The sequence below is a fragment of the Exophiala oligosperma genome (genome assembly GCF_000835515.1).
Source record: "Exophiala oligosperma strain CBS 72588 unplaced genomic scaffold supercont1.5, whole genome shotgun sequence".
Classification (NCBI taxonomy): domain Eukaryota; kingdom Fungi; phylum Ascomycota; class Eurotiomycetes; order Chaetothyriales; family Herpotrichiellaceae; genus Exophiala; species Exophiala oligosperma.
In genome coordinates this window covers 3,081,594-3,105,784 of record NW_015622822.1, presented here as the reverse complement: position 1 = coordinate 3,105,784, position 24,191 = coordinate 3,081,594, and the positions used below count along the sequence as shown (strand labels likewise).

The window sequence follows — 24,191 nt, the reverse complement described above, 5'->3', positions numbered from 1 at the left end:
GTGCTTTGGTAAACCCGCGTGTCCAACGGACCAGCCTGCCTAGTGTGTCAGAGCAAGTGACGGTGCCAACAGTCTCAGGTCTGGTTGGACGAGGATGATATATATACATAGAGAGAGAGAGATGGATTTGATGCTATCGTTTCTCCCTTGGTATATTTCCCGTTCCAGACTTCTTTGGTCGTTTCCAAAAAGTTTTCGGCGGTCCAAAATCTTCAAAACAGTGTCGGCAACGACAAGAGGTTTTACTCATATCCGTTATATCATATCAAGCACCCATCTTGCAACTGACTATTGTTCAAGCAACATGCCGTCAGGATACTGTTCATCTTCCTCAGGTCGCAACACTTCCGGTTTCAGTGGCACTGGCCGAGGTAATCAAAATACAAGGCCCAGTCACTCTTCTTACTCGAGAGATACAACTCAATCCGGATCCCGATCTGGATCTGATCGATATACGGGATCGAGTAGTCGACCAGCATATGGAAGTTCGACGTCTCGCTCGTCTTATACTCGAGACAACACCTACTCGAGCTACGGTCCTGGCTTCTCCACGAGTCAAAGTCATAGTCGATACGGCAGGGACCCGTCAGTCAGACGGCCGAGGTACTCGGAGTTGGAAGAACCTCCTGCCCCTCATCAACCCATTTTTCAGCCCGACGAGCCAGAACCCAACGCGCCGACGTACCCTACGGAAGGTGGAACCCCGGCGACGAGGCGGCACGAGTTTGCGACTCCCCTTCCCAACCCGTCGGTCTGGGGCTGGGACCTCGAGTTTGACGATGTAGGACGCGATCGGGAGACCGAGGAGCCTTTTAGGTCGAGAAGAGGTCAGCGTTGACCTTCTTTTCACAAACAGACCCTGTCGGACTCATGTAAGAACTGGTACGATATGCAGTTCTGGTGGTACATTCATCCTCCGAGCTCGGAAATGATGGATCACAGGACACGGAGGGCGATAGACTACTGTGTATCGACGGATATGTATTGTCTGAGAATTCACAGAGGAAACTACCTCGAGGGGCTTCTAGCTCAAATGTTACGACATGAAGTCGTTCGTGACGAGATTCAACGAATCAGAGAGCTGTATCATAGCATCTGATGACCAACGGGTGCAAGGTAGTCAATCATTGTCATGTATCATGGACACATGCCTGAGTTTGATCATGCAGATATAAATGAGAGAGATATGATGTTTTGGATTGATACAATAATACAGAGCTACTGTTTACTGTGTATAGTATACACCAAAAAGTCTTTATGGTTACTCTCCATACACATAACACCAACCAGATTACGAGTCAACTTGTGTCGTCATGTATGCTTGAGTGGTTTTCAGAGTGGCCTTGTTCTGGGGATCGCTCTCGTAGCCTTACCACAAGGGTGAGTGATTTTTCAGTCCATTTGATATCGTCAACGACAGAAACAGAAACACATGTTGTCATCTTTCCGAAGGTCCCGGAACACAGTGCGTTCCAGAATGCGAGCAGGTTGCCCATAATTTTGGGGGGATACTCTGATGATGATGTGGTTTCCTGTATATCGGATACGCCATGTTGTGTAGAAGAAGCATCCATAACACAGCCCGTGTATTGGGATGGCAGAATCAAGGAAAATCCCGACCATTTTGGCTGAATCCTTCCCATTCAAGGAGCGCAGCAGAAGAAGGTGGTGAGAAAGACTGGATTTCGTCGAGAACAGGAGCAGCGGGACGACGTTGTAAGCCTGCGGACGACGGAGTGTTTGGCATGCCCTGTCGCGTACTGTCATCTTCAGATTTAAAAAAAAAGGCGTGAGCACGAGCCTGGGACTCGGTGCATCGAATATATATCACCTTCGAATGCCGGGAACGTAGACACCTCAAAGGTTTTCACAGGATCATTCATGATCTTGGCTTTTATGCTGATTGTGGACTTGATCGCGAGAGTTCTGATAGCCTCAAGAGGCTCATGGTTTGGATATGACTCCTGAAGATACCAGCCGTTGACAGTCGCCGCGATGTATCTCGCCATTTCTTTGTTGGAGGTGTTTGGGTTGACATAGACTGCCAGGAATGTTTTTAAGTTGCCAGAGTCCGATGACAATGACTGGGATCAAATTTTATTGCGATGTTGATGGATTTGAGGATTCAGACACGACAACGTATCCAGTTGGTTGATACTCTTGTCGTGCCTTTGCAGACTTCGCTCTCTCTCAAAGAGTGTTCTTGTTCACCAGAATCTCGTGATAGAAAGGAAGAAGGAGGAAAACAAGCGTCGAAGATGTGTCAGCAGGCGTATCCGAGCTTTGGCAACTGCCCGACTAGGCACCAGGCGGCGTTTATGCGATGCAGATAATTAGGCAGAGTTTCATTAGCACTATTAGTTGGATGAGAATAGGTCGAGAATTCGCTATCGCTGGTCGCCTCGGTCAAGTCGTGAAAGCTTGCTGCAGTGCCATTCATGCAGACTGTCTTTGCGCCCCGACGACAACCTCTCGCGAGTGTTTGCGAGCATGCGTCGAGGACAGCCGTCGAGTCGTGAACGATGGACTTGCAGGAAGAGGTTGGCCTGCAAGGATGCTGGTGCCCAAACCAATCAGCCCTTGACCAAGCTCCATCCGTTCACCATCACCTTTCCATGCTGGAACTTTCACCTCCAAAACCTCCTTCGATGCCGCCAAACGAACTTCCATAATGCTTCCCTTGGCATGACTGCTCTTGTCGTATGGTACGAAGTACTCTGAGGGTATGAACGGTCTATCTCTAGCCATTGCCAGTCGATATTCCCACGTGGTAGAGGTAGGAGTTGTGAGGGAAGGAAACGTCCATAGGTCGGTATGACACCTGACGAAATATGATATGTCTCGCTTCTCGAATGAACCTGCCGAGATTCTGGCTGCAAATATCTCGGAGAAGACGCGTGATACTCGAGAGTCATGTTTCTCAATATCCCACAAAGAACTCGATTCAACACCCACCGTTCTGTCCTTTCTTCTTCGGGGTTTTATTAGTAAGCTGTTTGATTCTCATTGAGATCAGGTCGTCATCGTCGATCAGTGCGTCGATAGTTTCTGGGTCGATAGGCTTGCTAGCATCAAACCGCTCGCTGACTTGGTCTGGTCCCATCCCTGCGCTATTCTAGTAAGCTTCTGCTTCGTCTTCCAAGTTCTTGATGGTAGTCTTCCGTGCCTGTGAGGCCGATGTGCTGGTACGTCGTCGGCCTGTGTGATAACCATCAGTCACGGAAACACACGGAGAGCATGAAAGGATAGGAACACAGTGAGACTTACCGACCCAAGGAGGCGCTCGAAGCCGATCGAGAATCTCTCTCCACACAGATCCAATGATGGCGATTGGCACCGTGACTTGCACACTAGAATCGTCGAGAATCGAAACTCGAACTCATTCTGCACGCAATTCTGTCTCGGGGAATGATACTTGTATTCAACTTTAGATTCTTATTGCTCTGTCTGAAGTCGATCCTCCTGGTCAACAGCGACGTCAACCAGCGCAGAGACGAGTTAATCCTCCATTGGCCCGTCAATGGTCCGTCTCAGCTCCTTCACGAGCTGTTTGAGATAGATAGCCTCCTTAGTCGCATTGCATTGCGCAATGTGCTCGGCCCTCGTCGACGTCGCTGTGACCCGCTGTCGTCTTGATGACCATGTCACAGCCGCTCTCGCCCGCTGAAAACAGTACCCAGACTTCGTCTTCTTGTCCGAGGATTGACTCGTCTCTGCGCTTGTTAACGTCGCTGTTGACCAGGAGGATGGACTTCACTGTCGAGATCAAGGTCGGCTTCCCACCACCCAATAATGTTGGGTTGAGTGATCTGGTCCCGACTGACTTTGCAAACGGTCTGACGGACCTAGCGTGAGAAAAGGGTTCATCATTGGCGTGACCAGTGTCGCGTACTATGTTGTTGATTAGGATAGCAGCTACAAGCGCCTTCTTTAGAAAAAATGCTGGCGCTGGGTTCCAAATATAGCCCTCTTTCGCTTGACGCCACAGAACAAGTTTGCTTGAAATCGGCGGCGAGCTCCCACCCAGCGAGGAAATCCGTGTCTGCTGTCCATGTACCATACCTAGTCACCTTTGATGTGGTCGAGCTCAGCTTGAAGGAGACTTCGTCTGGCGATGTATTGCTCCTCACGCCGCCCTGCAATTGCGTTTGCTCGAATGAGTCTTGGTACAGCCTGATTGAGTTCAGTTTCGAATTTTGTGTAGATGGGCGATCTACCAGCGTTGATCACAAACCGAGGGAATCTGAATTCCATATGTGTCAAAACTTGACGTAGAAGTTGGCTCGCTGGAAGCTGCATGATAGAAGGCCAGTGGTCAACGATATACAAGCCGTCTTTGGCTCGTGATAGTGCCACATTGAGAAGCTTTGCGTTGATCATCATGGACCTGGCGTTGCCTCAAACAAACATAAGTTGATTCCTTGACGTCCAATTAGGTATCATTATGCCCTGTCAAAGAAGTGAGCCTTGAATGAAGAAAGGTGCCATATACCCCAACGACTCAAGGTTGTAGTGTGGTGATGAGTCTAATCGTACACGAGGCTCAAGTCATCAGTTTGTCCACTTTGATAGTACAGTCTTTTTTTCTTTTTTCCATCTCGATGACAGTTGTCCTGCTGCTGCTTCATCTGAAAGCCGTAAAAGATCTTCCATCTGACCAGGGGCTGGCCTTACGGTTCTTAGCCGTGTACCAGAGGCTCGCAAGATACATTGCCGTATCGAGCCTCAATGACCATTGTTCGAAAGAACACACATATATATATGGCTTGTACCAGTCCCTTTGGATGGTAATTGGCGTAAAACGTCGAATCTATTGCTGCCTGGATTTTTGTGCTAAATGGCATTAACACATTGGGCGCTGTGGTCGAAGTCCCTAGATCAGATCCGATCCGATGGGAGCTGGGCGTCATATCCGATCCCTTAATGACTGTCTTGCAAATCTTCCGCGTTCTTAGGTTCGACTCACACCCCAAGCGGATAGGGAATTGTTGATTGTCCACCAAGGAGAACACGAATGCGGCGGCAAGGACACATGACATTGGCTTTCTAACCTTCGGCCTCAGAGGAGTCAAAGTCCTCGCCCAACTGGGAATTCGGGTTCGCATCATCCTTCAAAGCAACGCTGGCGTCGTTGTCTTTAGCATAGACGGTGGCTAATCCTTCATCAGTAACGCCCTCTTTCGACGCCCACGATTCCAAGTACTCACTTTCACCAAGTACCAGGGATGGCCAATGTTCATCTTCGACCCAAAGGCCTTCGCATCCCTGGACGCCAAAGACATGTTGGATGGTGGCCACACCACCAAGACTGTTCTGAACGCCATCCTTGGCCGCTGTCAACTTCGATGGACCATGGCTAGTCAGATCAAGGTGGGAGAAGGTTTCATTCGCCCAGGTGATGCGGTCCCGATGTACAACATATGTGCTGTGGAAGTGGAACCCAGAGCCATTGAGAAGCACGTGTACAAGGGCATCTGGAAGAAATGGGCCAAGTACCTGAATCCGCCTCGTCCAGCGGCCCCCGCCGCCTCGGCCGGACCGCCAACCCCATCGACCAAGGGGTTGAGAGATATGGCTGTGCATAGACTCCTGTTCCTCTCTTGTACCGACATGCGGTTTGATAATTTGAACACGGTCCCACTCAGCCAAGGCCCAGATCGCCCAGCAACTGACAGAGGCGACTGATGATGCCGGATTCTCAACCTACTTCTACATGACAAGAACCGATGAGACAGCACCCAACTATCTCAATCGGCTGAATGCAGCAGAGTGTCTCGTCGGGTAGTCCCCAAAGCTACGGTACGCATGCCGTCATATTCATGATGCCCAGTACGGCGACGCAGGTACCGGTGGCAAGCTCACCATTTATGAAGAGGGATCTCCTTCACTTCCCATGGTCTGGACGAGGACGCTCCCTAGATCATTGCACCCGAGCCCGATGTTATCACTGTGGATGGGACAGACCATCACGACGCGAAAAGTTTGACACCAGAACTAGAGACCCTTGTGGGGTTGAGGCAGACAGTCAGAAGGAAAGCGACGACCGGTGGACGGTCTTTCCCAGCCCCTTGTCGTCGCCGTGCAAAGTTCCAGACTTCTCCGTCGACTGTGAAGCGGTCTTACTCCAGAGAAAGTTGACACCCTCGATCTGATGTGCCTTGAGCTTGTCGATAAGGGTGTGGCGGAGTTTGAATGAAGGAGTGGAGTGTGGCAGGGGAAATGGCACTGGACGCTGGTTCGAGACCTCTTCATCGCCGGCGCCAAGTCGATAAGGTTGTGCCTCCTTACGGAAGGTCGACGATAACTTGCACCCGCCCACGACAAATCCACGCTTTTCTTCTAGGAGAGTTTCGACGGTTTCCAAGAGTTCGTGGGTATCCCGTAGGTTGAGATAACCTGCGAGGGAAGACTGATTACGCGTAAGCGTTCGATCGGGTTCAATACATCGGAAACCCGCGCAGGTCGTTTGCGCATCTCTTCAAATAGCCGGTCGCGATCAACGAGATATATTGGAGTGAATAGCCTCGAGGCCATCTCTCTTGGAGTCGTACTCGTAATACCTGTCGTCGTCGAAGGTTTCCTCGTCGCTGTTATCCTCGCCAATGACTTTGGTATCCCAATTTGTGTCATGATACTTGTCGAATCTTTTGTCTTTGCAGTGTTTCGTCTTTGCCTAAACGGCTCTCAATAGGAAGGACTCTTTTTGAAACATATCCTTGAACTGTCGACATGTCGAAAAAGAGGCAACGGCATAATATCACATAGTAATCAATTGGTTGGTCTGTGATGGTGGTGATGGAGGATACAAGGTTGTGTTGAAGAATCGAAGTTCCCAAAGACAAAACCAAACCCCAGGATCTTGTTTTTTCGAATGTTGGGGTTGCAAATATGGATGGATCGAGTGATAAGATCCACGAATGTGTGTATATATATATACAACAAAAAGGACACAAGAGAAAAGGAACTCTAGAACGCTGTCTCTGAATGGTCCTCAGCAACGAAGGAGGAAAGGAAATTCGAGGCCAGAGAGGGGGAAACACCACATACTTATACCTCCCCGGCTGGTTCTCGAACCCTCTAGGCAGCAGCAAGAAAGGAAAAATTCACACAATGAGAGATTTCACGCCGTACCAAAGGTGAAAACAAACCTTGTCCTCGAGTCTTCAGGAGGCAACAGTGTAGGTAATGAAGGTAATGAATAAGAATCATGATTGGGAACCATGAATGGGAACCAAAAGCCGCAGAATGTTTCGGAAAATGTCTCAGAAAATGTCTCATAATATTGGTACATGAAACCGTAAAATAAAAATGCTTTACCTAGGTGTCGTTACTGATACACTTTTACTTAATACTCGGTAGGAAGTAATGGTACATTTTCTTTCTCCATCTTCATCAAAAAGTTTTGTGTGGAACCGGGTTTTGCAGTGAGAGAGGGTGGATAATAACAAGAACTCACTGCACATCGAGACCAGTCATCACCGCCATCGAGCTTCCAGGGGACCACTGATATTCAATAGTCATCAAATCCCTTGACTGGGGCAAGAAAGTCAAAGTCGCTGTTGCTCTGTCCTTGATTCACTGCACCTTCGGATCCAGAGATGGACCCGGACTCGGTATCAGAGTCAAAACCACCGATCGTGTCGAGACCAGGAGGCGGTTCTTTCTTCCCAGCTAGAACATTCTGTACGAACCCAAAAGCCGTCGCCAATTGATCGCCGGGTCTCACGACCTCATACATCCTGGTAATCCACTCGTCGGATGCACTGATGAAGCGATCAAAGATCGGTACCGCCAAGAGACTGTCTTGCGAGATGTTCTTGAATGTCGAGTTCAGAGACCCAGGCAGTAACTCGTCGGACGTATCCGCCGTTTGCGCATACGACGACGGGGAAGACGAAGAAGGACTGTAGTCGAGGATGCCACTTGAGCTCACAGCGAGCATGACCCTGTCCCAGAAAGAGCCAATCATGTTGATGCGCTGCGTGTAGCTGCCTTTGAGCATGCTCAACTTGGACAGTTCCGAAATGCCACCGAATATCACAAAGATGGCCAGATCCGCCTCCGTGGGAGATTTGCGGCTCCATCCTCGCAACCGCCGCTCGATGGTCCCAGCGTAAGTCGGTGCTCGACTCAGGGCCCGCAGATGTTGTCGGCAGAGATCGTAGAAGTGGTACGCCGGGATGATCTCGGTGCCCGGGTACGATCGCAGCAACGACTTGAGACCCTCGTTGCACTCTGGGCAAGGTGACAAGCTCGGCAAGGCTGCTTCATCGGTCGGGGACGTGGCCGGGTGGTTACTGTTCTCTTCGAGTCTCTCGTGGTGAGGATGAACGTGAATCAGGAGGTCCCTGTACTTTTCGAGAAAATGAGATATCGTCCACGCGGCCAAATGCATGCGCCGGGTGAGCTTGTCCCTGTAGGGCCGAAAGTCCGAGAACCGTGGACAACTCGGCATCATATAGACCCTCATCTGCACGAAGCTCATGGTCACGGACAGCATCTTGTCAATCTGAGCCTGCCGTCTCAACATCTGCAGCATATATTCCAGCGACGGACACGGCGTGGGCTGCGGATACAATGTCTGCATGTAGTTGTAGGTGTATTGTGCTTTCCGCTCGACCACCTCATCTTCCGCGGTGTCATCCGCCGTCCTCTCGCGGGCGCACCGAAAGAGGATCGATCGCGTTATCGGACAGGCGTGGGCGTTCAGGAACGAATTCATCGAGCGAGAGGTGAGTCGAAGTGCGAACACATCACTCTGGCCGAGGTAGCACAAGATCTGTATGATGATTTCGTCCGGCAAGGAGAAGAAGGCTCGACCCAGCTTTTGACTGTGATACATGTGGGCACGTGTGTGTTAGCATATCCTCTTTCCCTCACGGACAAGAGACATTGTCATTTGTCGGGCGGACGACTGGGGGTGGACTACTGACGCTGCCATTTCAGCCATTGCGTTCATCTCCTTGACAGACCCTGACCCTGATCGCTTCGACCGTGAGGAGAGCCGTAGACTTAGACCAGCTAAGCTAGGCCGTCGAGGGGCGGGTGCGTCTGCGAGAGAAGGACGTCGGGACGACTCTCCGCTGGACCCTCCTCCATTCTCGACAATGTTGACGGTGCTAGACCGTCGCAGAACACCGGGTACAGTGACCATTGTGGTGATGGTGGTAGTGGTGGTGGTGGCCAGCCACGCAGATACTTGACATTAGATAGAGAGAGTAACGATTAGGAGGGACGTAAAGCCCAATGTCGTGATGTCGCGATTGCAGGGAGGATGAGGATGATAATGAAACTTGCTTCAGCCGAGGCCCCGGACGCGTAGTATTTATTTCGATCAGGAGTCGAGATGAACAAGCAAATATGCAAGGTACAGCAACGATAAAAATACCAGAAGAGTACTTGGACGCCCGTCCTCTTCGCCGGCTGTGTTTCTCCTTGTTAAACAGAGTTTCATTGGGACTGTAAGTAGGAACCGAAGGAGTGTGGTGAGACCTTGCAATCATGCGGCTTTCAACGTCACAGATCGCTATGACCCTCCGGGCGCTCGGATGCCCTAAGATAACGTGTAAAGGCATTGCTTATCTCGAGTCTAGGCCTCATCTAGGCATGGCGTTATCGAAAGCTCTCCGACATATGTACTTTACAGGGTACATATTGTGCCTGATACAGAGAGCCAGCGGCAACATCGTCCTGAGTCTTTTTGTTTCTGATTTTATGTGGATGCTATGCTCTACAAGAAAGCCCCCAAAAAGGCTTTGTGAAAGAGTATTCGAATTCGCTTGTGGCTATATGAAGTACTGATGCCCCTGTTTTTTGTCGATCCAACAACTTATCGCCTCGCTTGCTATGCATGAATAGCAGCCTGCAAACAATGTACACCCGGACAGTGCAACAAATCCAAACCCTCCCAACTTGTTCCTCTTGACATCTAATACTGAGGCCGGCTAGGTAGCATCTTCATCTGGTCCATGAAATTGCCATCCAGACCAAGCAGTGAATGGATAAACTTGAGGATGATGAAGAAGCTGTCTGGTTCACCCATATGCTTCTTGCCCTTCACCATTCTAGCCAACTTGGGCTGACCGTGCTCGAGGGACACAAACATATCATCAATGGGGAAAATCTCGTCGTCGTTGCCATTGACCAGCAGAACCTTTGTGCACGGCTTCTCCAAGGTTCCGTCATTCAGGAGGGAAAACTTGCCCGCCTCCTTGATAAACGACTCGAGGTCAGGGTAACCGAACTTGTAAGTCAAGGTGCTTGCGAGGTCGAAAGGGTATTCCAGCTTGTTGGTATTCTCGAGCCATTCTCGATCAAACATGTGGTGTGCTCCTCCACCCAAGCTGATACAAGCCAGCAGCCGGTCGTGGTGGGTATGCGCCAATCTGAGGGAGTAGTAGCCTCCCGTTGAGAAGCCCCAGACCACGACCTTCTTGGAGTCGATTGCTTTTTGTGTGGCCAGCCAATCCAGGACACTACTCCATTGACGATCTGGTGAAGTGGGATCCGACCGCAGCGCAGGCGAGTCGCCGGTACCAGGAATCTCGGCAATGATGGAGGCCACACCCTTTGACCGCCAGCCCTGTTGCCACACCGCCAATTCTGTCCGGTACCCATCCAGGCCAGTGATGATGAACACGCAAGGGACGGGGTTTTCAGCGGACGCCCCGGGAGGAAGGAGGAAATTGATGGGCACCGTCTGGCCTTCACCTTCGATCCCGTGCGAGTGAGGGACCTGGACTTCGGTGATGGGATACTCCATGAGCCTGGGATACGTCAGTGCCTAGCTATCGGACCAAGGGTTCACGGTATGCTGACCCTGCGCCTTTGTAGAAGACTTCCTTGCCCTTTGTCCAAGCATATTTTTGCTGTTCCGATCGAGGAGTGGGGAACCGTGAGATACGATACACTGCTGAGCTTCGCCTGCATGGTGTGAGTGATGCTCCTGTTTCGCGACAGAAAATGGTACTGACAGGTAGTATTCAGAAGCCTTCTCTTTCTCACCAGCTTTCTCCGCCTCCACCGCAATTTTTGCCAGCTCTTCAGCTTTGGGGAAGAACATGCGGGCATACTCGTCCCAGTCGTAGGGTTCCTTCAGACCTTTCTGCTCCAGATTCAGCACGCGCCCAAAGCACCCCCATGTCTGGCTAGCCATACCTTGATAATGTCCTGCGCAACGGGCTCAAAGTCTTTGATGCTACCAAACATGAAAGGGTACACACCCATGGCGCACTACACTGTTGTCAACCCTGGTCTCATGTGTCCGCTGTGTTTATCCATCCACGCACTGGAGCCTTCCATTTTGTCTCCCACAATTTCTCAAAAGACTCGTGGTGAACGGCAGTTTTCGTGATTGCGTCCTTGATGTAGTACTTTTCGGCGGCCATGGTGGGCAACTGAGGAGCGTCCGCAGACGTAGGATGTTACAGGTGACGAGAGTGGACAATGAAGAGGGTTACAGTATGGTGTATAAAGTACAGAAGAGGATTTATAGCAGGGAGTTCAGACTGGCGAGTCAACACACAAACCATCCAGACGACGGTCCAATTCGAGCCGAAGCCGAGTTGATGCGGGCCGCCTTGTTTGTGTTGTACGAAACGAGCGCGGACTGTCAAGGTTGGTGGGGCATTGCCTGACTTGTCTCGGGTGTTCGTGAGGGAGCGAATTTTCAGGCCTTGGTTACAGTACTTCCCTTGGGCAGGGAGCAGAGAGTATTAAGCAGATAGCAGTGGGTGTTTCCCTAGCTGCATTTCGTCATGACTGTGGGCGCCCGGTATTTACTTGGTCCGGAGTATATAGACGCTCACTCTGACGCTGTTGCGGTAGAGTTATAGAAGGGACACTGACTGACCAGGGCATCCCCAGGATCGTCCGGTGCACTACTCTGTATCAACATCGAAATGCAACACTGCAGTCATGTTGCAGGTGGTTTGCAGAACCAACTCCGTAAATAACTGTCCTATGCTGACTGCGGCCATCTAAGGAGGCATTGACTATGGAGTATCAATTGTATGAAATGTCAAACCTACTGTGTTCCGTAGAGTCAAAGTAGGTACTCCGTACAATACAGCATCTGGCCTGGTGAGGCTGCATGTTGTTTGCTGGGAACCCTTTTGAGTCTGTGAAGCCTCTCCAGGTCGATAAGTCATCAAAGAAGCTACGGAGCTCAAAGGCTGTCAACCGGACCCCATAAGCAGTATTTAGCCCCGGGAGACACCCTGAAGATTGGCGCTCGTCATTGGCACATCGGAGTGCCAATCTCGCCATGAGGGATACCAAAATAGCCCCAGCTCATGTCTGGACAATGAAGTGCGCATCTAGAGCACATTATTCTGTCCATCTTCGCATGACAAGATGCCCGGCTAGGCGACGCCTTGCTGAATTTGTTCCCCCAGGATCCGTTGCTTGGCCTCGTACAAATTGGTCCCAGCGGGACAGTCACTCGGCAGCAACTCATTCCTCATTCCGACTGCCAAACAATTTGAGATACGAGGTACTCATTGCTAAAGTGACAGGTCAGGTCGGACATGGGAAGCCTTACGCCTCGGTAACAATCCTGTTTCCATTGATTATTCACCCCGGACGCTAAATGGATGATCGAATAGGCCGCCTTAAGGTATACAATGTTTTGATACCCAGGTATTCGGCCGTCGCAAACACGGGAATTGTGTCATGGTCATTAGTCGTGTAGATCGTAAAGCAGCTGCGCAAAAAGTTCGCCTTCAAGCCTGCAGCCGGGTAGGACTGGACCTCGAGATCCAGATGTATTTGGCCGCACTCCCGCCTCGACCTAGTCTATACACCATGGGTGGAATGGCCGCTTCGCTCGTGCTTTCTCCCTTTGATATTGACTTCAGATGCATCCTAGCTCGATTGGTGAATGGGTGCTCTGGACCAAAGGAATCCCGGCATATATCAACAACATGCTGCATGGTTTCGACAGCTTCGTCTTTCCGACCTAATTTATTGAAAATTTCGGCCATTCCTCTCAAGCATCGCACGTAGATCTCTCGTTCTTCCGGTCGCGGCAAGCATTCGGCCCGGTCCAGTGCTGCTTTGAGGGCCTGTAATGACTTTTCATACTGCTCCATGTGGAAATATGCTTCGGATGTCGATCGCAATGCGTAACACACCTCGTAGCAGTGCTTGCTCATCGTGGTTTCGAATGCATCAACCAGTTGTTGAAATCGCACCGCCGCCTCCGAATATCGCTGTCGGTTCATCAAGCCGGTGGCAAAGGTCTGCAACAACGCAATCGTCTCGGGGTGAAAGTATCCTATGCTATCCTGGAAGAAATCCAGTAACCTTCGCAACGTAGATTCGGCCAACCATGCCCGAGACACCGTGGAATGGTTCATGTAATTAGCAATGAGGAAAATGGGGTGCTCCTCTGACTCAAAGACAGCTTTGGCCATGTCTGCAAGATGCTGTAACAACATGAGCAGTGGCTCCTCGTACCCTGTTCCATCGTGTCGGATGATCAGATCGAAGATGTAAATCATGAACCCAACATGATCATCCTTGAGGAGACCCTCGATGAGAGCAAAGGCCTTGTAGAAATTGTCGAATGCTCGATCTCTTTGCCCATTCCACAAAAACGAGTAGCCATGGTACATGGAATAGTAGAAACGATCCGCGAGAGCGTCATCGGAAGTGGCGGTCCATGTACCGGTAGTGTTGCGGACCGACAGATTTCTCGCAGTGAAGAGACTCATATAATGTTTTTGCATGTTTTGAAATATGGTGTCCAAATACCGTTGGTCGGCCGCGGTCACGTTAGGCTGCTGCACCACAGTCGACTCGACCGCCAACGTCCTGAAGGGTGGCATAGGATTGAGATGTGGAATATTCAAGGCTTGCTGCAGCGATGCTAGTCGCTTGTCTGCAATATCGGATGGGTTGATAGCCAGAGGCATGATCGACTTGTTGTGACCGTCGATCTCCATAGGACTGCGTGAGAGCTCATACTCGGAAGTCTCAAGCGGTGGCTCGAGCATGTCGTCGTCGAAGGAGAGAGGTGTCTTGGCCTCGGCCTCTTCGGGGGAGGACAAGTCGCCAGATCCATCCGCTTGAGGCTCCAACAGACTGGATGGATCTTTGATACCTTTACGATTGAAGTAGTGAAGCGCGTCGGCCAGGCTAACTTGCCTCCCCCGTACGAGGAAGACTTTATCCTTGTCATCTCCTTTCTGCTGTAAGCCTTGACGGACCAAATCAAGCATTTCATGCTCTTTCTTCTTCTTGTCTAGACCCCATGTGTGGAGGCGACTTTTGTACATACGCTCCCTTCGGATCGGGTTAGCGGATAGACCTACAACAAAAACAACAAAAGTACCTACGTGGGAGTAAAATCGAATTCCTTTTTCAGGTGTTCGGCCACATCTTTTAAAGTACGACCCTCTTCGAAATAAAGCTGGGTGATTAAAGGCCGGTGTCTTCGCCACTCTTCGCTGGTGTAGGAGTTGGACGAGCGTTTCGAAACCTTGCCTTTGCGGTCGGGATCAACAAAGGTCGGCTCGGCCGAAGCCATGATGTGGACTTTCCCTCCGACCAGGCCTGAGTCGTCTCTCACCGGTTGATTACTGCATCATCTGGACGGATAGATTGAATGAGGCCGAGGATCGTCGAACGGACTATGGCACTGTGGTTGGTCATGCGGTGAGAAGGGGCCGAAACAGCTACTGAATAGCCGGGATTGAGCTGGCCTGGAGGATTCTTGATTCCCTGAGGCGATGGAAGCCTGAATTGATTGACTCGATCTGCCGTAGCTCTTCGCCAGCGTATTTGACCAGGCAACAAGAGAGACAAAGGAGCAGGCGCTTGAGGTACTTTTGAAAAAGGTGAGAAGGCACGTTTCAGGCGGTAGAAAGGTGCGTGATGGATAGGCCGGCGTGGGGTGGACACAAAAAAGGCGAAGTAATGTTCTGGAAGCCAGGCAATATGGGTCCTCTCGGAGTCTCGGTAGGTCAGTCAGTCTGTACGAGGAAGCTTTGGGGGCGTCTGGCCCGGGGATTGGCGTGTGCACCGGCAGTGAGAAACAACGAAGGGTAAAAGTCAAGTAGACAGTGTTTGCGTCTGGTGGTCGCCGATGTAAAATGATCACTTCGGAAGTGTCAAGTCAAACGCCACAGTCCAGGATCTTTTCTCGAGAGCCATGTCGGATGCGATGAGTGGCGGATGGCAGTGGAATGTTGATGGGTGGTGATGGGTGATTCACCCATTAATTCCCTGTCGGCCATGCAAACAGGGGGGGTTGGGGGGGTGTTCTTTTGACAAGGAGGAGGGGCACAAGCCGCCTCAACTTCTCTCTCTCGCACCATCCGAGTCAGCGCGGCCTCTTGCAATTCCACCTTCCCACTTAGATCATCTTTCGGGGTCAACTATGATTCATCTACTCCGTATAATGGCCAACGCACCAGCGAAAGGAGGGAGGGGGAGTCTGGTAAGCGTGGTGGCCCCCGATCCATCAATTCCTCCCTCCCACTTCCAGGGACTGTACGTATGTACGGGTATGCTGATCACCAAACTATTGTACTAGGCAAGGTAATTCCCACTATACTAGGCGAGGCCATTCGCAAAAGTACCTCCGGAAAATATACCGATGACAAGCAGCTTATTGTTACACAACAGATACTACTCGCACAGATAGCTACCAATAAAAGTGACCGCGTCGCACTCATGTACCAGGGTCGGAAACAGAACAAACAAAGGGAGTACTGGCATCGAGATGGACCGCAAATTTCCTTACACTCACGAGATCAACGCCGCGAGACGTGTTTCATCGGCTCCCTGGCCACCTTTCTGTCAAAGTGCGAACCCAAAAAATGTACCGATTTTCATTGTTCGGCACAACTTCTTCTGCCTTCACTACGAAATTGACTTCCTCTCCTGCCAATTGGCCAGATTGCTGGGTGGTGGTAGGGAGAAAATGGACGCCCAGCCCACGCTCGAATCGAATGACTAGTTCGCGACCTGCCCCTTTAGGCTGGTGGTGGCTGTGCAAAAGTTGACAAGCTTTGGGACAGAAAAGGGAAACAGGTGCCGTCGAACGACAGGGAGGAATTCTACCGAGTACCTGATTGGGATCAGACTACGGAGTCGAGAGGCTTGTTCTCGCTGTAGCCCTCGTTGTTCCGCTCCCAATTCTACCACAATCACGCGGCGTGCACAGCACGGAGCACCACTCCATCGGATCGCCTACCATGGCTGCTACTTACGAGCTCCAATATCCGCGGTAGAGGAGAAGATTGGACCAGCTCTACAACCTTCATGCCTGGCTTTCCTCTCGTCGTGTTTTCTCATTTTACAAGCCCCAGCAACACCCAATGGATCATCATTTCAGGTACATCTGCCGTAATCTGCCCGTTCAAAAGCCGAAGTTTCACCTGCAAAAGAGTCGAGGTTCGATTTCCGAGAAACCAGGATACGGAATACGGAGTACTCGTGCCTCGGGATCTAACAAGCATCGACCTCCGAGAGGACACTGAGGGTCGAATTTTTATGATATCCACACGTCTGTGGATTCGACGCCCAAAAGTATTAGTAACTCTTTGGGGGGGGGTACTGGTACAATAATAAGAAATCCGTGCCCGATGACTTGACTTCCTATGTACATTGAGGTACTGGGAGGATACCTAGGTTAGCCATTTCCAATGGAGCCATGCGTCCCGGCGCCCGTAGTCGTAGATGTCGCACGGAGGATATGCCTGAATTGATCGTTATGGATAGAATGTGCACAATTCCTTTCGGCTTCTTCCATGGCCACTGGTTCTATCCGGGCTCCGTGAGAAACCCCCAAACGTGGGACGCGGTACGTGTCAGAAATCTCGCCTGTGTAAGCATCATCTCCCAGAATGCAACTCTGGGGTTTTGCTTGTTGATGACAGCCTCACGGGGGCCGAAAAAAGAAATAAGAAAAAACTAGAGCTGTTTTTGGATTTTGGAATGTTGACCCTCATCCTCGGTATGCACCTGAGATACTCCCCTTTGGCCGCGTCACTGTCCGCCACCGTGACGCGCCCTCTCACTTTTTGACCTCACATGCGATGTTTCTATCCGAATCCGAAATTCATGGCCAAGGAAAAATTGATGGACGGGTGGCGAGATCTTTTCTGTGTCAAATCGGTTGCGATGCGGTGAGGGAAATGCTACTTGCATGCATCAAAGGGGGGCCCGACAGCAACCAACAACAAGACCAAACAAGGGGGGAGCTCATCCTTCAACTCTGTCTTTGCTTTTCCATACCGATCACCAGCTGCGCCTCCGGACCCAAATCGTCATCGACCACGGTATGGAACGTTGCGCAAAGCTCCCTGAACTTTGTCTCAACCCACTTATGATCTTCATCTTCAGCCTCGAGTAGACGGGCCTGAAATTTCTGTATCCGATTGGGGAAGACTTCCAATTTCTTCACGGCCAGCCTGTCCGCCGTCGTCTCACCGACTGTAACCCTCCATGCGGCACTCAGGTCGTTCCGCCAGGCGGAATCGACCGCATAATCGTCCACGAAATCGCCGCACCCGTAGACGATCAGCTTGCCCTTGTACACCTCGACACCTTGGATGTGATGACTACTGTGGCCATGGATAATGTCCACGTCGCACTCGTCGATCAGCCAGTGTGCGGTTGAAACAATTTCTTGCGACGGCTGCCACCGATAATTCGGACCCCAGTGCACGGAGACAACTTTCAGCGTTGAACGCTTTTGCCCGGATCGTTGATTTTCATCTTCGGTCGTAATCTGCCTCCTCATGAGGTCTCGACTCGTGCGCGTATAGTCAATCAGGTTGAAACACTCCTCACCTCTCCAGTCGGCAGGGTGATCTGAAAAGCTCCAGCACTTGACTAACCAGCTCCCATTCCCGAGCTTGATGGTGCCCGGCTGACTCGCCTCTTCCTTTGTTCTTCCTGCCCCGGCAAACTCGATGCCCGCTTCGGTGAGTGTTTGTACCGTTTCAAGCAACCCCTCCCTATTCCAATCAAGGGTATGATTATTTGCAAGACAAACACTGGCTCTCTGCGAGCCGCCGCCTAAGCCCACATCCACCAGACATCTCACATTACCCGGATGACTTCGGTAATTGAACACCTTGCCCGGCCACGGTACGGTGGTCGTGGTCAATGCAGTCTCGAGGTTGACTACCACACCATCAGAACTGCGAATGAGGTGGCCGGCGTTGCCCCAGGGCGAGAGATAGTCGTACGACTTTAGTTGAGGGTTCTTTGGTATGATGTACTTGTCGACCGTCTGCGCAGCATGTTCTGGGCAAGATGCCGGTTGTTCACGCGCAATACTGGTCGGTAAGAGAGCATCGACGAGCCGTCCGATCATCAGATCACCTAGTAGGAGGATTGTAAACGTCGATGTCTCTGGTCCATCTCTGGAACCTGCGGTGTCACTCATATCTGAACAGCCTTCCCAACACGGCCTCAGGATCTTGTCATATCGATTGAGGGGGAGGATGTGACGATAGTCAGTCCTCGCGGAGAGGGCAGCAAGACTTGATTTGGAACTAGAACGATAGAGCATCCAAACGTTTGCAGCATAGGGTCGTAGTCTTTACTCTGGATACATCAAAAAGAAAGGATTCAAGATCACATCTCATCTGCTGATGATGGTGAGATCTCAAGATCAACCCAAAAGGACGTGGGGTTTGCGGAGAGCGATTCAACTAATAAGTCAAAGATTCGCCCTCCCCGGAAGGTCATATCCGGTGATCTGCACAGATGGACCAGAAATCGCGCTCCACAGAAAAGATATAGTAAAGCAATTAGACGTTTTGGACAGAATATTCACTCGAACGCCGAGACAATAGCATACCATCAACATTGAGCCCATTCCCCTGTTGCCATGATCCGGTCTACATGACACTTTTTGGAGCCGCTCGCAGCTTAAAGCGAATATCTCAACCGGCGGCGCTAAGCCCAGAGTGGTTGGAAAAACATGCTAATCAACAGCACGTTTCTTGGCGCGTAGAAACTCGCGGTGACAAAATTTCCCACGGTCGAGATCGAGCGAGCGAGAGATAGACAACGAAGCCTCGTGACGAACAGGGTCCTCAACCTCGCAAAGCATCTCATCTTGTCGGTTATCACCTTACGATCTTTCGTCTTCCGTTTTCATCTCCCCTCTCTCCCCCCTTTTGGCAACCCCTCCGCCACCGAAGAAACTAAAAAAAAAACCAGACAGCCTTCCCCCACCAGCCCATTCCAAAATGGAGGATTCGGCAGCATCACCCTCGACGCCGCGTCAATATGCCAACTTTCGTTCCGCGGCGTCGATGAACTGGCGCGTCAAGGACGATTCACCTCGCGTCGAACCGCAACAGTCACGAAACAGCCGGACCAACACGCCTCGTCAACAGAATGGTGGTGCCGCTGAAGACAACAACAGCAACAACGCCGCCAACCCCGGCACGAGGCTGTACGTGGGGAATTTGCTCTACACGGCCCAAAGGACCGACATCGAGTCCCTGTTTGCCGAGCGTGGCTTCACCGTCGTCGGCGTGAGCATCTCGACCGACCCGTTCACGGGACGGAACCCGAGCTACTGCTTTGTCGACCTGGACTCTCCCGAGGAAGCTCAACGCGCCATCGCCGAGCTCAACGGTGTCGATGTCCTTGGACGCGTGTTGAAAGTGAGTCCCGGAGTGGCCAAGCGTGGATCGGCACAGGGTGGTCAGAACGGTTCCGGCCTCGGCGGAGGTGCCGGTAGAGAAGTCCGTACGAAGACTTATGATCGTGGATATGCAAGAGATGTCAGAGAAGAAAGAAGTAAGTTTTTTCTTTGTTTTGTGTTGATCACTTTCGCAACTCGTTTCATGGCGTCGAATCTCTCCACTTGTTTGAAGTATCATGTGTACTAATTTATCACGAAAAAAGGCGGCGATTACAAACCATCGTTCGACCGGGGGTCCCGCACCGACGCCAGTTCACACTGGCAGGCACCCCAGAACGAAGGAAGGAGGTTGTACGTCGGGGGACTGCCTCGCATCGAGCCCCAGTCGGCGCTCGACGAGGAGATCCAGGTGCTTTTCTCCACGACCGACGTGACCCCGTCGGCCGTGTCCAAGTTGATCTCGCCTCACCCCAGCAAGGCCACCGAACCGGGAAACCATTACTACTGCTTCGTCGACGTGCCGAGGGTCGAGGACGTCGATGTCGTGATCGACCAACTCGCCGGCAAGGAAGGTAGCTGGGGTGGTCCTCTACGCGTTAGTCGCGCGAGGGGAGGAGAGAGAAAAGTCACCCGGGAGCAAGGGGTGACCGGCAGCAACAGTGGTACCACCGGAGAGAGAAGGTCGGCTGGACCGGGCACGTGGAGACGAAGGGATGATCAAGAACAGCCTCCAACGCAGGGGCCCGAGGAGTAAGCAGGTGCATATTTTGTGCGCCTTACATCTTATGGTGGCCAATCTGCAATTGCACAGCACATTGAGCAATGAGAATTGGGTATGATCTCTTTTTCTTGTCAGGGTTGTCATCGCACACGCACAGCAGACACCACGACATAAAGAGAAGTGATTCGAGATGAATCTTTTAGTATTGGGTTTGTTCTTGGACAGGCAGCGGGCTGTGCTCTAAAGCAAAAGAAAGATGTCGAGAAGTTTAATGTCAATGTCGAGTACCAAATCGCACCGAATTGCAAGAGCTCGTTTGAACATACCAAGTGCCATACATCAAATCAATCATTCAAGATCTGGCGCTGGCCAAAATATGAAACATTCCTAAGAGAAAATCTAAAGGAACAGAAATCCCCCAATTCAAATTCTCAAGAAGTCAGGCACAGTGTCCAAGAGTATCTTGGTTGAGATTCTTTCACTACCTGAGTACCTACTTTGGAATCCCCAATTCCTAACAGAATCTTACCTTATCTACCCTTCAATTTGACAGGGTATTCGGTCGTCTCAATGTCATCGGGATACTTGAGCCCAGCCTTTCTTCTGACTTCGTCCATTACCTCCATGATCAGGATACTCTCTTGCCACGTCATCGACTCGGATTCGAGTTTTCCTTCCAGCCAGGCTTTGGCGGCCGCGTCAGCCTCGTACTATTTTGAACAGTCAGTAACTTTTCTTTTGGTCATCAAAAACATTGTGCATTAACATACCATCATTCCGTGTGCTCCAGCCTCAAAAGTAAACGTCTTATCAATGACCTCTTGCCCCTTATCCTTGGGCACGAGCCTGTACCTCGTCGGTCTGTATATGGGACCCCAAACCTGAATCTCCCCCTTTTCGCCCTGAACGCGGACCGTGGGCACCTCGACTTCGGGACCTCTCCCTCTTGCTGGGTCGTCACTCACGCGCATGGCCGTCGTCGCAACCGCGTGAGCCTTTGTCTTGCCGCTGGGTGTCGACTTGGGGAACTCGAGCAGGATGATGGTCGACTCGTCGGCGTGCGTGCGTGGTTCGAACGTCATGGTCGCGCCCACGACCTTGGGCCGGTCTTGTTCCCGCAACGACGGTGACAATGTATGGTACAACGTCTGAAACGCCCACGTGAGGGAGTACACACCCAGGTCCAGCAAACAACCTCCGGCCAGATCGAGGTTGACCATGCGGTGGTCCACGGCGAACGAGTCCTCCGGGACGGCACCTATACTCATGTCCGAGCTCACCCTGACGACCTCGCCAATGTCGTTGTCCATGATGTGTTTCCTGATGGTCTTGCTGATGGGAAAGTACCGCGTCCACACGGCCTCCATGAAAAACAGACCCTTCTCTTTCGCGGTCTGGTATAACTTTTTCGCCTGAGCCACATTCACCGTCAGGGCCTTTTCGCAAAGCACGGGTTTATTGTGCTGCAGTGCAAGCATGGCGTTCTGAAAGTGGTGAGAATGCGGCGTGCCAATGTAGATGATGTCGACGTTGGGGTCCTTCACCAGGTCCTCGTAGGACCCGTAGGGTGTGCAAGAGGGAGTAGATTGGACGGGAGCCACGACTTCCGAGATGAACTTTTGGGCTGATGACAGGGACGAAGAGGATGCGACGGCGGTGATGACATGTTTGATGTCCACGACATTTCGAGTCGATGGGTCGAGGAGGATATCTTTGGCAAAGGTACGTACGATACCGCCCGTGGCTGTAGTGAGGAAAGAGGTAAATTAGTTGACCTGAGATCGCAGGGCTTTTGAAGCCACGGGCAACTCACCCATCATCCCCCACCGAACCTGTTTTGGTGCTGCCATGTTTCAAGCTATATCCGCACCTATTGACAAGTAGTCTTTCAACGAATTTCACTTGCACGCAAACGTTCTCTGGTCAAGAGGTCAATTGTAAACAACACAACTGAAGAGTACCTAGCCAAGGTATATACATGGTTCTTTATTGGGGGGAGAAAACATCGCGGGGAAAAGGCCGTGGATGGTCGTCAGTCACTCAACGTCATTGAACAATAACTTCAGCCGCTGCAAGAGTGACAGACCATCATGCGCAATAAATAATTCAGCCTGATATGAAGCCAGCCGCTTGCAGAATCAGAGGGTCATAAGTGATGGATCATTGATGTTGTTTCAACGAGTCAAAATGGTGCCCTGTTGGGTCAATCATCGGCCTCGATGCCGGTGATGCCGGTCTGCGGCCCTGGAATTATTTTCCTGGGTAACGGGGATACGATGTACGGAGTACGCGTTTCTTAGATGCCATCAATAATTGAATTCACTGGGATGGAAGCCATAAGGACCGTCAAATCATTTTCCTGGTGTGCAAAGATTGATGTTCTGAATTAGGAGGTGTTGATTCTCAAAGCTAGGACGTTTGTGCGCATTCCCTTAATTCACCAAAACCTCGAGCTTTTTTCCCTTGAAGCTCCAAGAAAAAATCTCCCCATATCTTGTACACGTTTGCAAACATGGCTCTAGCGTCGAGGGTTTTCATATGTCATTTCCAGCCACCGTTCCAGGGGCAGAGAAGTCCCCAATGCAATAACAAAAAACCACTTTTTTGTCTTGCTCCCGAAGTTTCCGGATGAGGTCGTCTATCGTGCAAGTCCGATCTTGTTCAGGATGCTGCTACCTGAAGTCTTGGAGTCTCCAAAAATGCCGAGGAGGCTCTTCCATACGTGCTCAGGATCTTGACTGGCATCCACTCCCGACCAGATGCCCTTGGTCTTGTAGTAGCCGACGACCGGGGTGGTTTGTTGATGATATGTCCCCAGTCTCTTCTTAAGAGTTTCCGCATTGTCATCGGTTCTTTGGATCAGGGGCTCGCCGGTGATGTCGTCCTTCATAGCTTCCTTGGGTGGGTTGAAGACTTTGTGGTACGACCGTCCGGAGGCAGGGTGGATTAGGCGGCCAGTAATACGCGAAACCAGCAGGCCATCATCGATTTGTAGCTCGATGGCATGCTTGAGAGGCTTCTTCTCGCTTTCAAGCATATTGTCGAGACCCTCGGCCTGTGCGACGGTACGTGGGAAGCCATCGAGAATGAAGCTTTTACTAGTCAGCACAAATCACGTCTTGTATAGCTCGTGTCAGTTTTACCCGTTGGCGCATTCCCTGTTCGTCTCCAGCTCGCTCTTGATCATGTTGATCATAATGTCGTCGCTGACCAGACCTCCCTGATCCATGATCTTCTTGGCTTCGCGTCCCAGAGCCGTCTTCTTAGCTACTTGAGCTCGGAGCATGTCGCCGGTGGCCTACATTCCATGTGAGTAGTCATCTCAGACGTCGGGACCCGAAAATTTACGCACCAGATGGCAGATGCAGTACTTGTCCTTGATTCGGGGGGCCTGCGTTCCTTTGCCTGTCCAGAATTAGTCAGTTGGCGCGTAGAGGCGCATGGAGATGTCGGAAACTTGCCTGCGCCCGGAGGTCCCATGAGAATCATTCGCATCGACTCGGCTTTGGGCTGCTTGCTGCCGCCAGCTTCTAGCCGCTGTTCGAGTTCCCATATTCTGGATTCCAGCTTGTGCACTTGGTCTTTCAAGTTTGAAACTATGTCGTCGGTGATTGGTGCCATTGTGCGTGAACGGTTGTAGAGAAGAGACCTGACCAAGGTCGGGCTATTCGTAGGTCAGATAGGATGGGAGAGAAATAGCACGAAAGTGGAAGTACGAGCTCGACGGAGAGTGGTTAGTATGAGGGAATACGTAGGAACACAGTGTACTCGATCTGTTGAGTTGAATTAATTGGTACCAGTTCAGGGTAGTTGAGGAAGCTCTTAAACGGGTCTTCGTGTTCTCCGCTGTAC

At 51.2% G+C, this 24,191-nt stretch overlaps 12 protein-coding genes across 14 annotated transcripts; 2 read left to right on the top strand and 10 right to left on the bottom strand.

Moving 5' to 3' along the window:
• Positions 1-94: 94 nt before the first annotated feature.
• Positions 95-838, top strand: PV06_06414 (uncharacterized protein; the record flags this gene model as incomplete). The annotated part of the gene is made up of 1 exon (XM_016407524.1): positions 95-838. One exon carries the CDS (start codon positions 95-97, stop codon positions 836-838), a length of 744 nt encoding a protein of 247 aa, XP_016263128.1.
• A 1,598-nt stretch (positions 839-2,436) lies between these two features.
• Positions 2,437-2,748, bottom strand: PV06_06413 (uncharacterized protein; the record flags this gene model as incomplete). The annotated part of the gene is made up of 1 exon (XM_016407523.1): positions 2,437-2,748. One exon carries the CDS (start codon positions 2,746-2,748, stop codon positions 2,437-2,439), a length of 312 nt encoding a protein of 103 aa, XP_016263127.1.
• An 820-nt stretch (positions 2,749-3,568) lies between these two features.
• On the bottom strand, positions 3,569-4,060 carry PV06_06412 (uncharacterized protein; the record flags this gene model as incomplete). Its single annotated transcript, XM_016407522.1, has 1 exon — positions 3,569-4,060. The coding sequence occupies one exon, from the start codon at positions 4,058-4,060 to the stop codon at positions 3,569-3,571; it is 492 nt and encodes a 163-aa protein (XP_016263126.1).
• Positions 4,061-5,046: 986 nt separating this feature from the next.
• PV06_06411 (uncharacterized protein) lies at positions 5,047-5,583 on the bottom strand (the record flags this gene model as incomplete). Its single annotated transcript, XM_016407521.1, has 1 exon — positions 5,047-5,583. The coding sequence occupies one exon, from the start codon at positions 5,581-5,583 to the stop codon at positions 5,047-5,049; it is 537 nt and encodes a 178-aa protein (XP_016263125.1).
• Positions 5,584-6,025: 442 nt separating this feature from the next.
• PV06_06410 (uncharacterized protein) lies at positions 6,026-6,534 on the bottom strand (the record flags this gene model as incomplete). Its single annotated transcript, XM_016407520.1, has 2 exons — positions 6,026-6,409; positions 6,445-6,534. 2 exons carry the CDS (start codon positions 6,532-6,534, stop codon positions 6,026-6,028), a joined length of 474 nt encoding a protein of 157 aa, XP_016263124.1.
• A 724-nt stretch (positions 6,535-7,258) lies between these two features.
• PV06_06409 (uncharacterized protein) lies at positions 7,259-9,453 on the bottom strand. Its single transcript, XM_016407519.1, has 2 exons — positions 8,934-9,453; positions 7,259-8,831 (listed from the first exon to the last, which is right to left on the bottom strand). Exons 1-2 carry the CDS (start codon positions 9,152-9,154, stop codon positions 7,511-7,513), a joined length of 1,542 nt encoding a protein of 513 aa, XP_016263123.1. The 5' UTR covers positions 9,155-9,453; the 3' UTR covers positions 7,259-7,510.
• A 249-nt stretch (positions 9,454-9,702) lies between these two features.
• PV06_06408 lies at positions 9,703-11,558 on the bottom strand. 3 transcript variants are annotated; one of them, XM_016407516.1, is made up of 5 exons: positions 11,289-11,558; positions 11,158-11,232; positions 10,974-11,104; positions 10,819-10,923; positions 9,703-10,766 (listed from the first exon to the last, which is right to left on the bottom strand). In XM_016407516.1, the coding sequence occupies exons 1-5, from the start codon at positions 11,385-11,387 to the stop codon at positions 9,929-9,931; spliced, it is 1,248 nt and encodes a 415-aa protein (XP_016263120.1). In that variant the 5' UTR covers positions 11,388-11,558; the 3' UTR covers positions 9,703-9,928. The 3 variants fall into 3 exon arrangements, with proteins under 3 accessions (XP_016263120.1, XP_016263121.1, XP_016263122.1); XM_016407517.1 differs by having other exon boundaries at positions 11,158-11,558; XM_016407518.1 differs by having other exon boundaries at positions 10,974-11,558.
• Positions 11,559-11,932: 374 nt separating this feature from the next.
• Positions 11,933-14,970, bottom strand: PV06_06407 (uncharacterized protein). Its single transcript, XM_016407515.1, has 2 exons — positions 14,340-14,970; positions 11,933-14,286 (listed from the first exon to the last, which is right to left on the bottom strand). The coding sequence occupies exons 1-2, from the start codon at positions 14,528-14,530 to the stop codon at positions 12,723-12,725; spliced, it is 1,755 nt and encodes a 584-aa protein (XP_016263119.1). The 5' UTR covers positions 14,531-14,970; the 3' UTR covers positions 11,933-12,722.
• A 2,248-nt stretch (positions 14,971-17,218) lies between these two features.
• Positions 17,219-18,403, bottom strand: PV06_06406 (uncharacterized protein; the record flags this gene model as incomplete). Its single annotated transcript, XM_016407514.1, has 1 exon — positions 17,219-18,403. The coding sequence occupies one exon, from the start codon at positions 18,401-18,403 to the stop codon at positions 17,219-17,221; it is 1,185 nt and encodes a 394-aa protein (XP_016263118.1).
• Positions 18,404-18,954: 551 nt separating this feature from the next.
• On the top strand, positions 18,955-20,718 carry PV06_06405 (uncharacterized protein). Its single transcript, XM_016407513.1, has 2 exons — positions 18,955-19,773; positions 19,882-20,718. Exons 1-2 carry the CDS (start codon positions 19,215-19,217, stop codon positions 20,370-20,372), a joined length of 1,050 nt encoding a protein of 349 aa, XP_016263117.1. The 5' UTR covers positions 18,955-19,214; the 3' UTR covers positions 20,373-20,718.
• On the bottom strand, positions 20,702-22,394 carry PV06_06404 (uncharacterized protein). The gene is made up of 3 exons (XM_016407512.1): positions 22,153-22,394; positions 21,110-22,083; positions 20,702-21,049 (listed from the first exon to the last, which is right to left on the bottom strand). Exons 1-3 carry the CDS (start codon positions 22,187-22,189, stop codon positions 20,870-20,872), a joined length of 1,191 nt encoding a protein of 396 aa, XP_016263116.1. The 5' UTR covers positions 22,190-22,394; the 3' UTR covers positions 20,702-20,869.
• Positions 22,395-22,640: 246 nt separating this feature from the next.
• On the bottom strand, positions 22,641-24,191 carry PV06_06403 (adenylate kinase). The gene is made up of 4 exons (XM_016407511.1): positions 23,801-24,191; positions 23,692-23,744; positions 23,483-23,637; positions 22,641-23,431 (listed from the first exon to the last, which is right to left on the bottom strand). The coding sequence occupies exons 1-4, from the start codon at positions 23,958-23,960 to the stop codon at positions 22,978-22,980; spliced, it is 822 nt and encodes a 273-aa protein (XP_016263115.1). The 5' UTR covers positions 23,961-24,191; the 3' UTR covers positions 22,641-22,977.

Excerpts from the sequence above, each read along its gene's own strand:
- PV06_06408 (XM_016407516.1), bottom strand. The coding sequence starts at position 11,387 with ATGGCCGCCGAAAAGTACTACATCAAGGACGCAATCACGAAAACTGCC. Across the intron at positions 11,233-11,288 it reads AGACAAAATGGAAGGCTCCA|TGCGCCATGGGTGTGTACCC; the intron begins GTGCGTGGATGG and ends ACAACAGTGTAG. Across the intron at positions 10,767-10,818 it reads GTCTTCTACAAAGGCGCAGG|GCTCATGGAGTATCCCATCA; the intron begins GTCAGCATACCG and ends GACGTATCCCAG.
- PV06_06407 (XM_016407515.1), bottom strand. The coding sequence starts at position 14,530 with ATGGCTTCGGCCGAGCCGACCTTTGTTGATCCCGACCGCAAAGGCAAG. Across the intron at positions 14,287-14,339 it reads GAATTCGATTTTACTCCCAC|GGAGCGTATGTACAAAAGTC; the intron begins GTAGGTACTTTT and ends CCCGATCCGAAG.
- PV06_06409 (XM_016407519.1), bottom strand. The coding sequence starts at position 9,154 with ATGGTCACTGTACCCGGTGTTCTGCGACGGTCTAGCACCGTCAACATT. Across the intron at positions 8,832-8,933 it reads GCAATGGCTGAAATGGCAGC|TCAAAAGCTGGGTCGAGCCT; the intron begins GTCAGTAGTCCA and ends CATGTATCACAG.
- PV06_06405 (XM_016407513.1), top strand. The coding sequence starts at position 19,215 with ATGGAGGATTCGGCAGCATCACCCTCGACGCCGCGTCAATATGCCAAC. Across the intron at positions 19,774-19,881 it reads AGATGTCAGAGAAGAAAGAA|GCGGCGATTACAAACCATCG; the intron begins GTAAGTTTTTTC and ends TCACGAAAAAAG.
- PV06_06403 (XM_016407511.1), bottom strand. The coding sequence starts at position 23,960 with ATGGCACCAATCACCGACGACATAGTTTCAAACTTGAAAGACCAAGTG. Across the intron at positions 23,638-23,691 it reads AGTACTGCATCTGCCATCTG|GCCACCGGCGACATGCTCCG; the intron begins GTGCGTAAATTT and ends CATGGAATGTAG. Across the intron at positions 23,432-23,482 it reads AACAGGGAATGCGCCAACGG|CTTCATTCTCGATGGCTTCC; the intron begins GTAAAACTGACA and ends GACTAGTAAAAG.
- PV06_06404 (XM_016407512.1), bottom strand. The coding sequence starts at position 22,189 with ATGGCAGCACCAAAACAGGTTCGGTGGGGGATGATGG. Across the intron at positions 22,084-22,152 it reads GGTTCGGTGGGGGATGATGG|CCACGGGCGGTATCGTACGT; the intron begins GTGAGTTGCCCG and ends TCCTCACTACAG. Across the intron at positions 21,050-21,109 it reads CTGGAGCACACGGAATGATG|TACGAGGCTGACGCGGCCGC; the intron begins GTATGTTAATGC and ends TGTTCAAAATAG.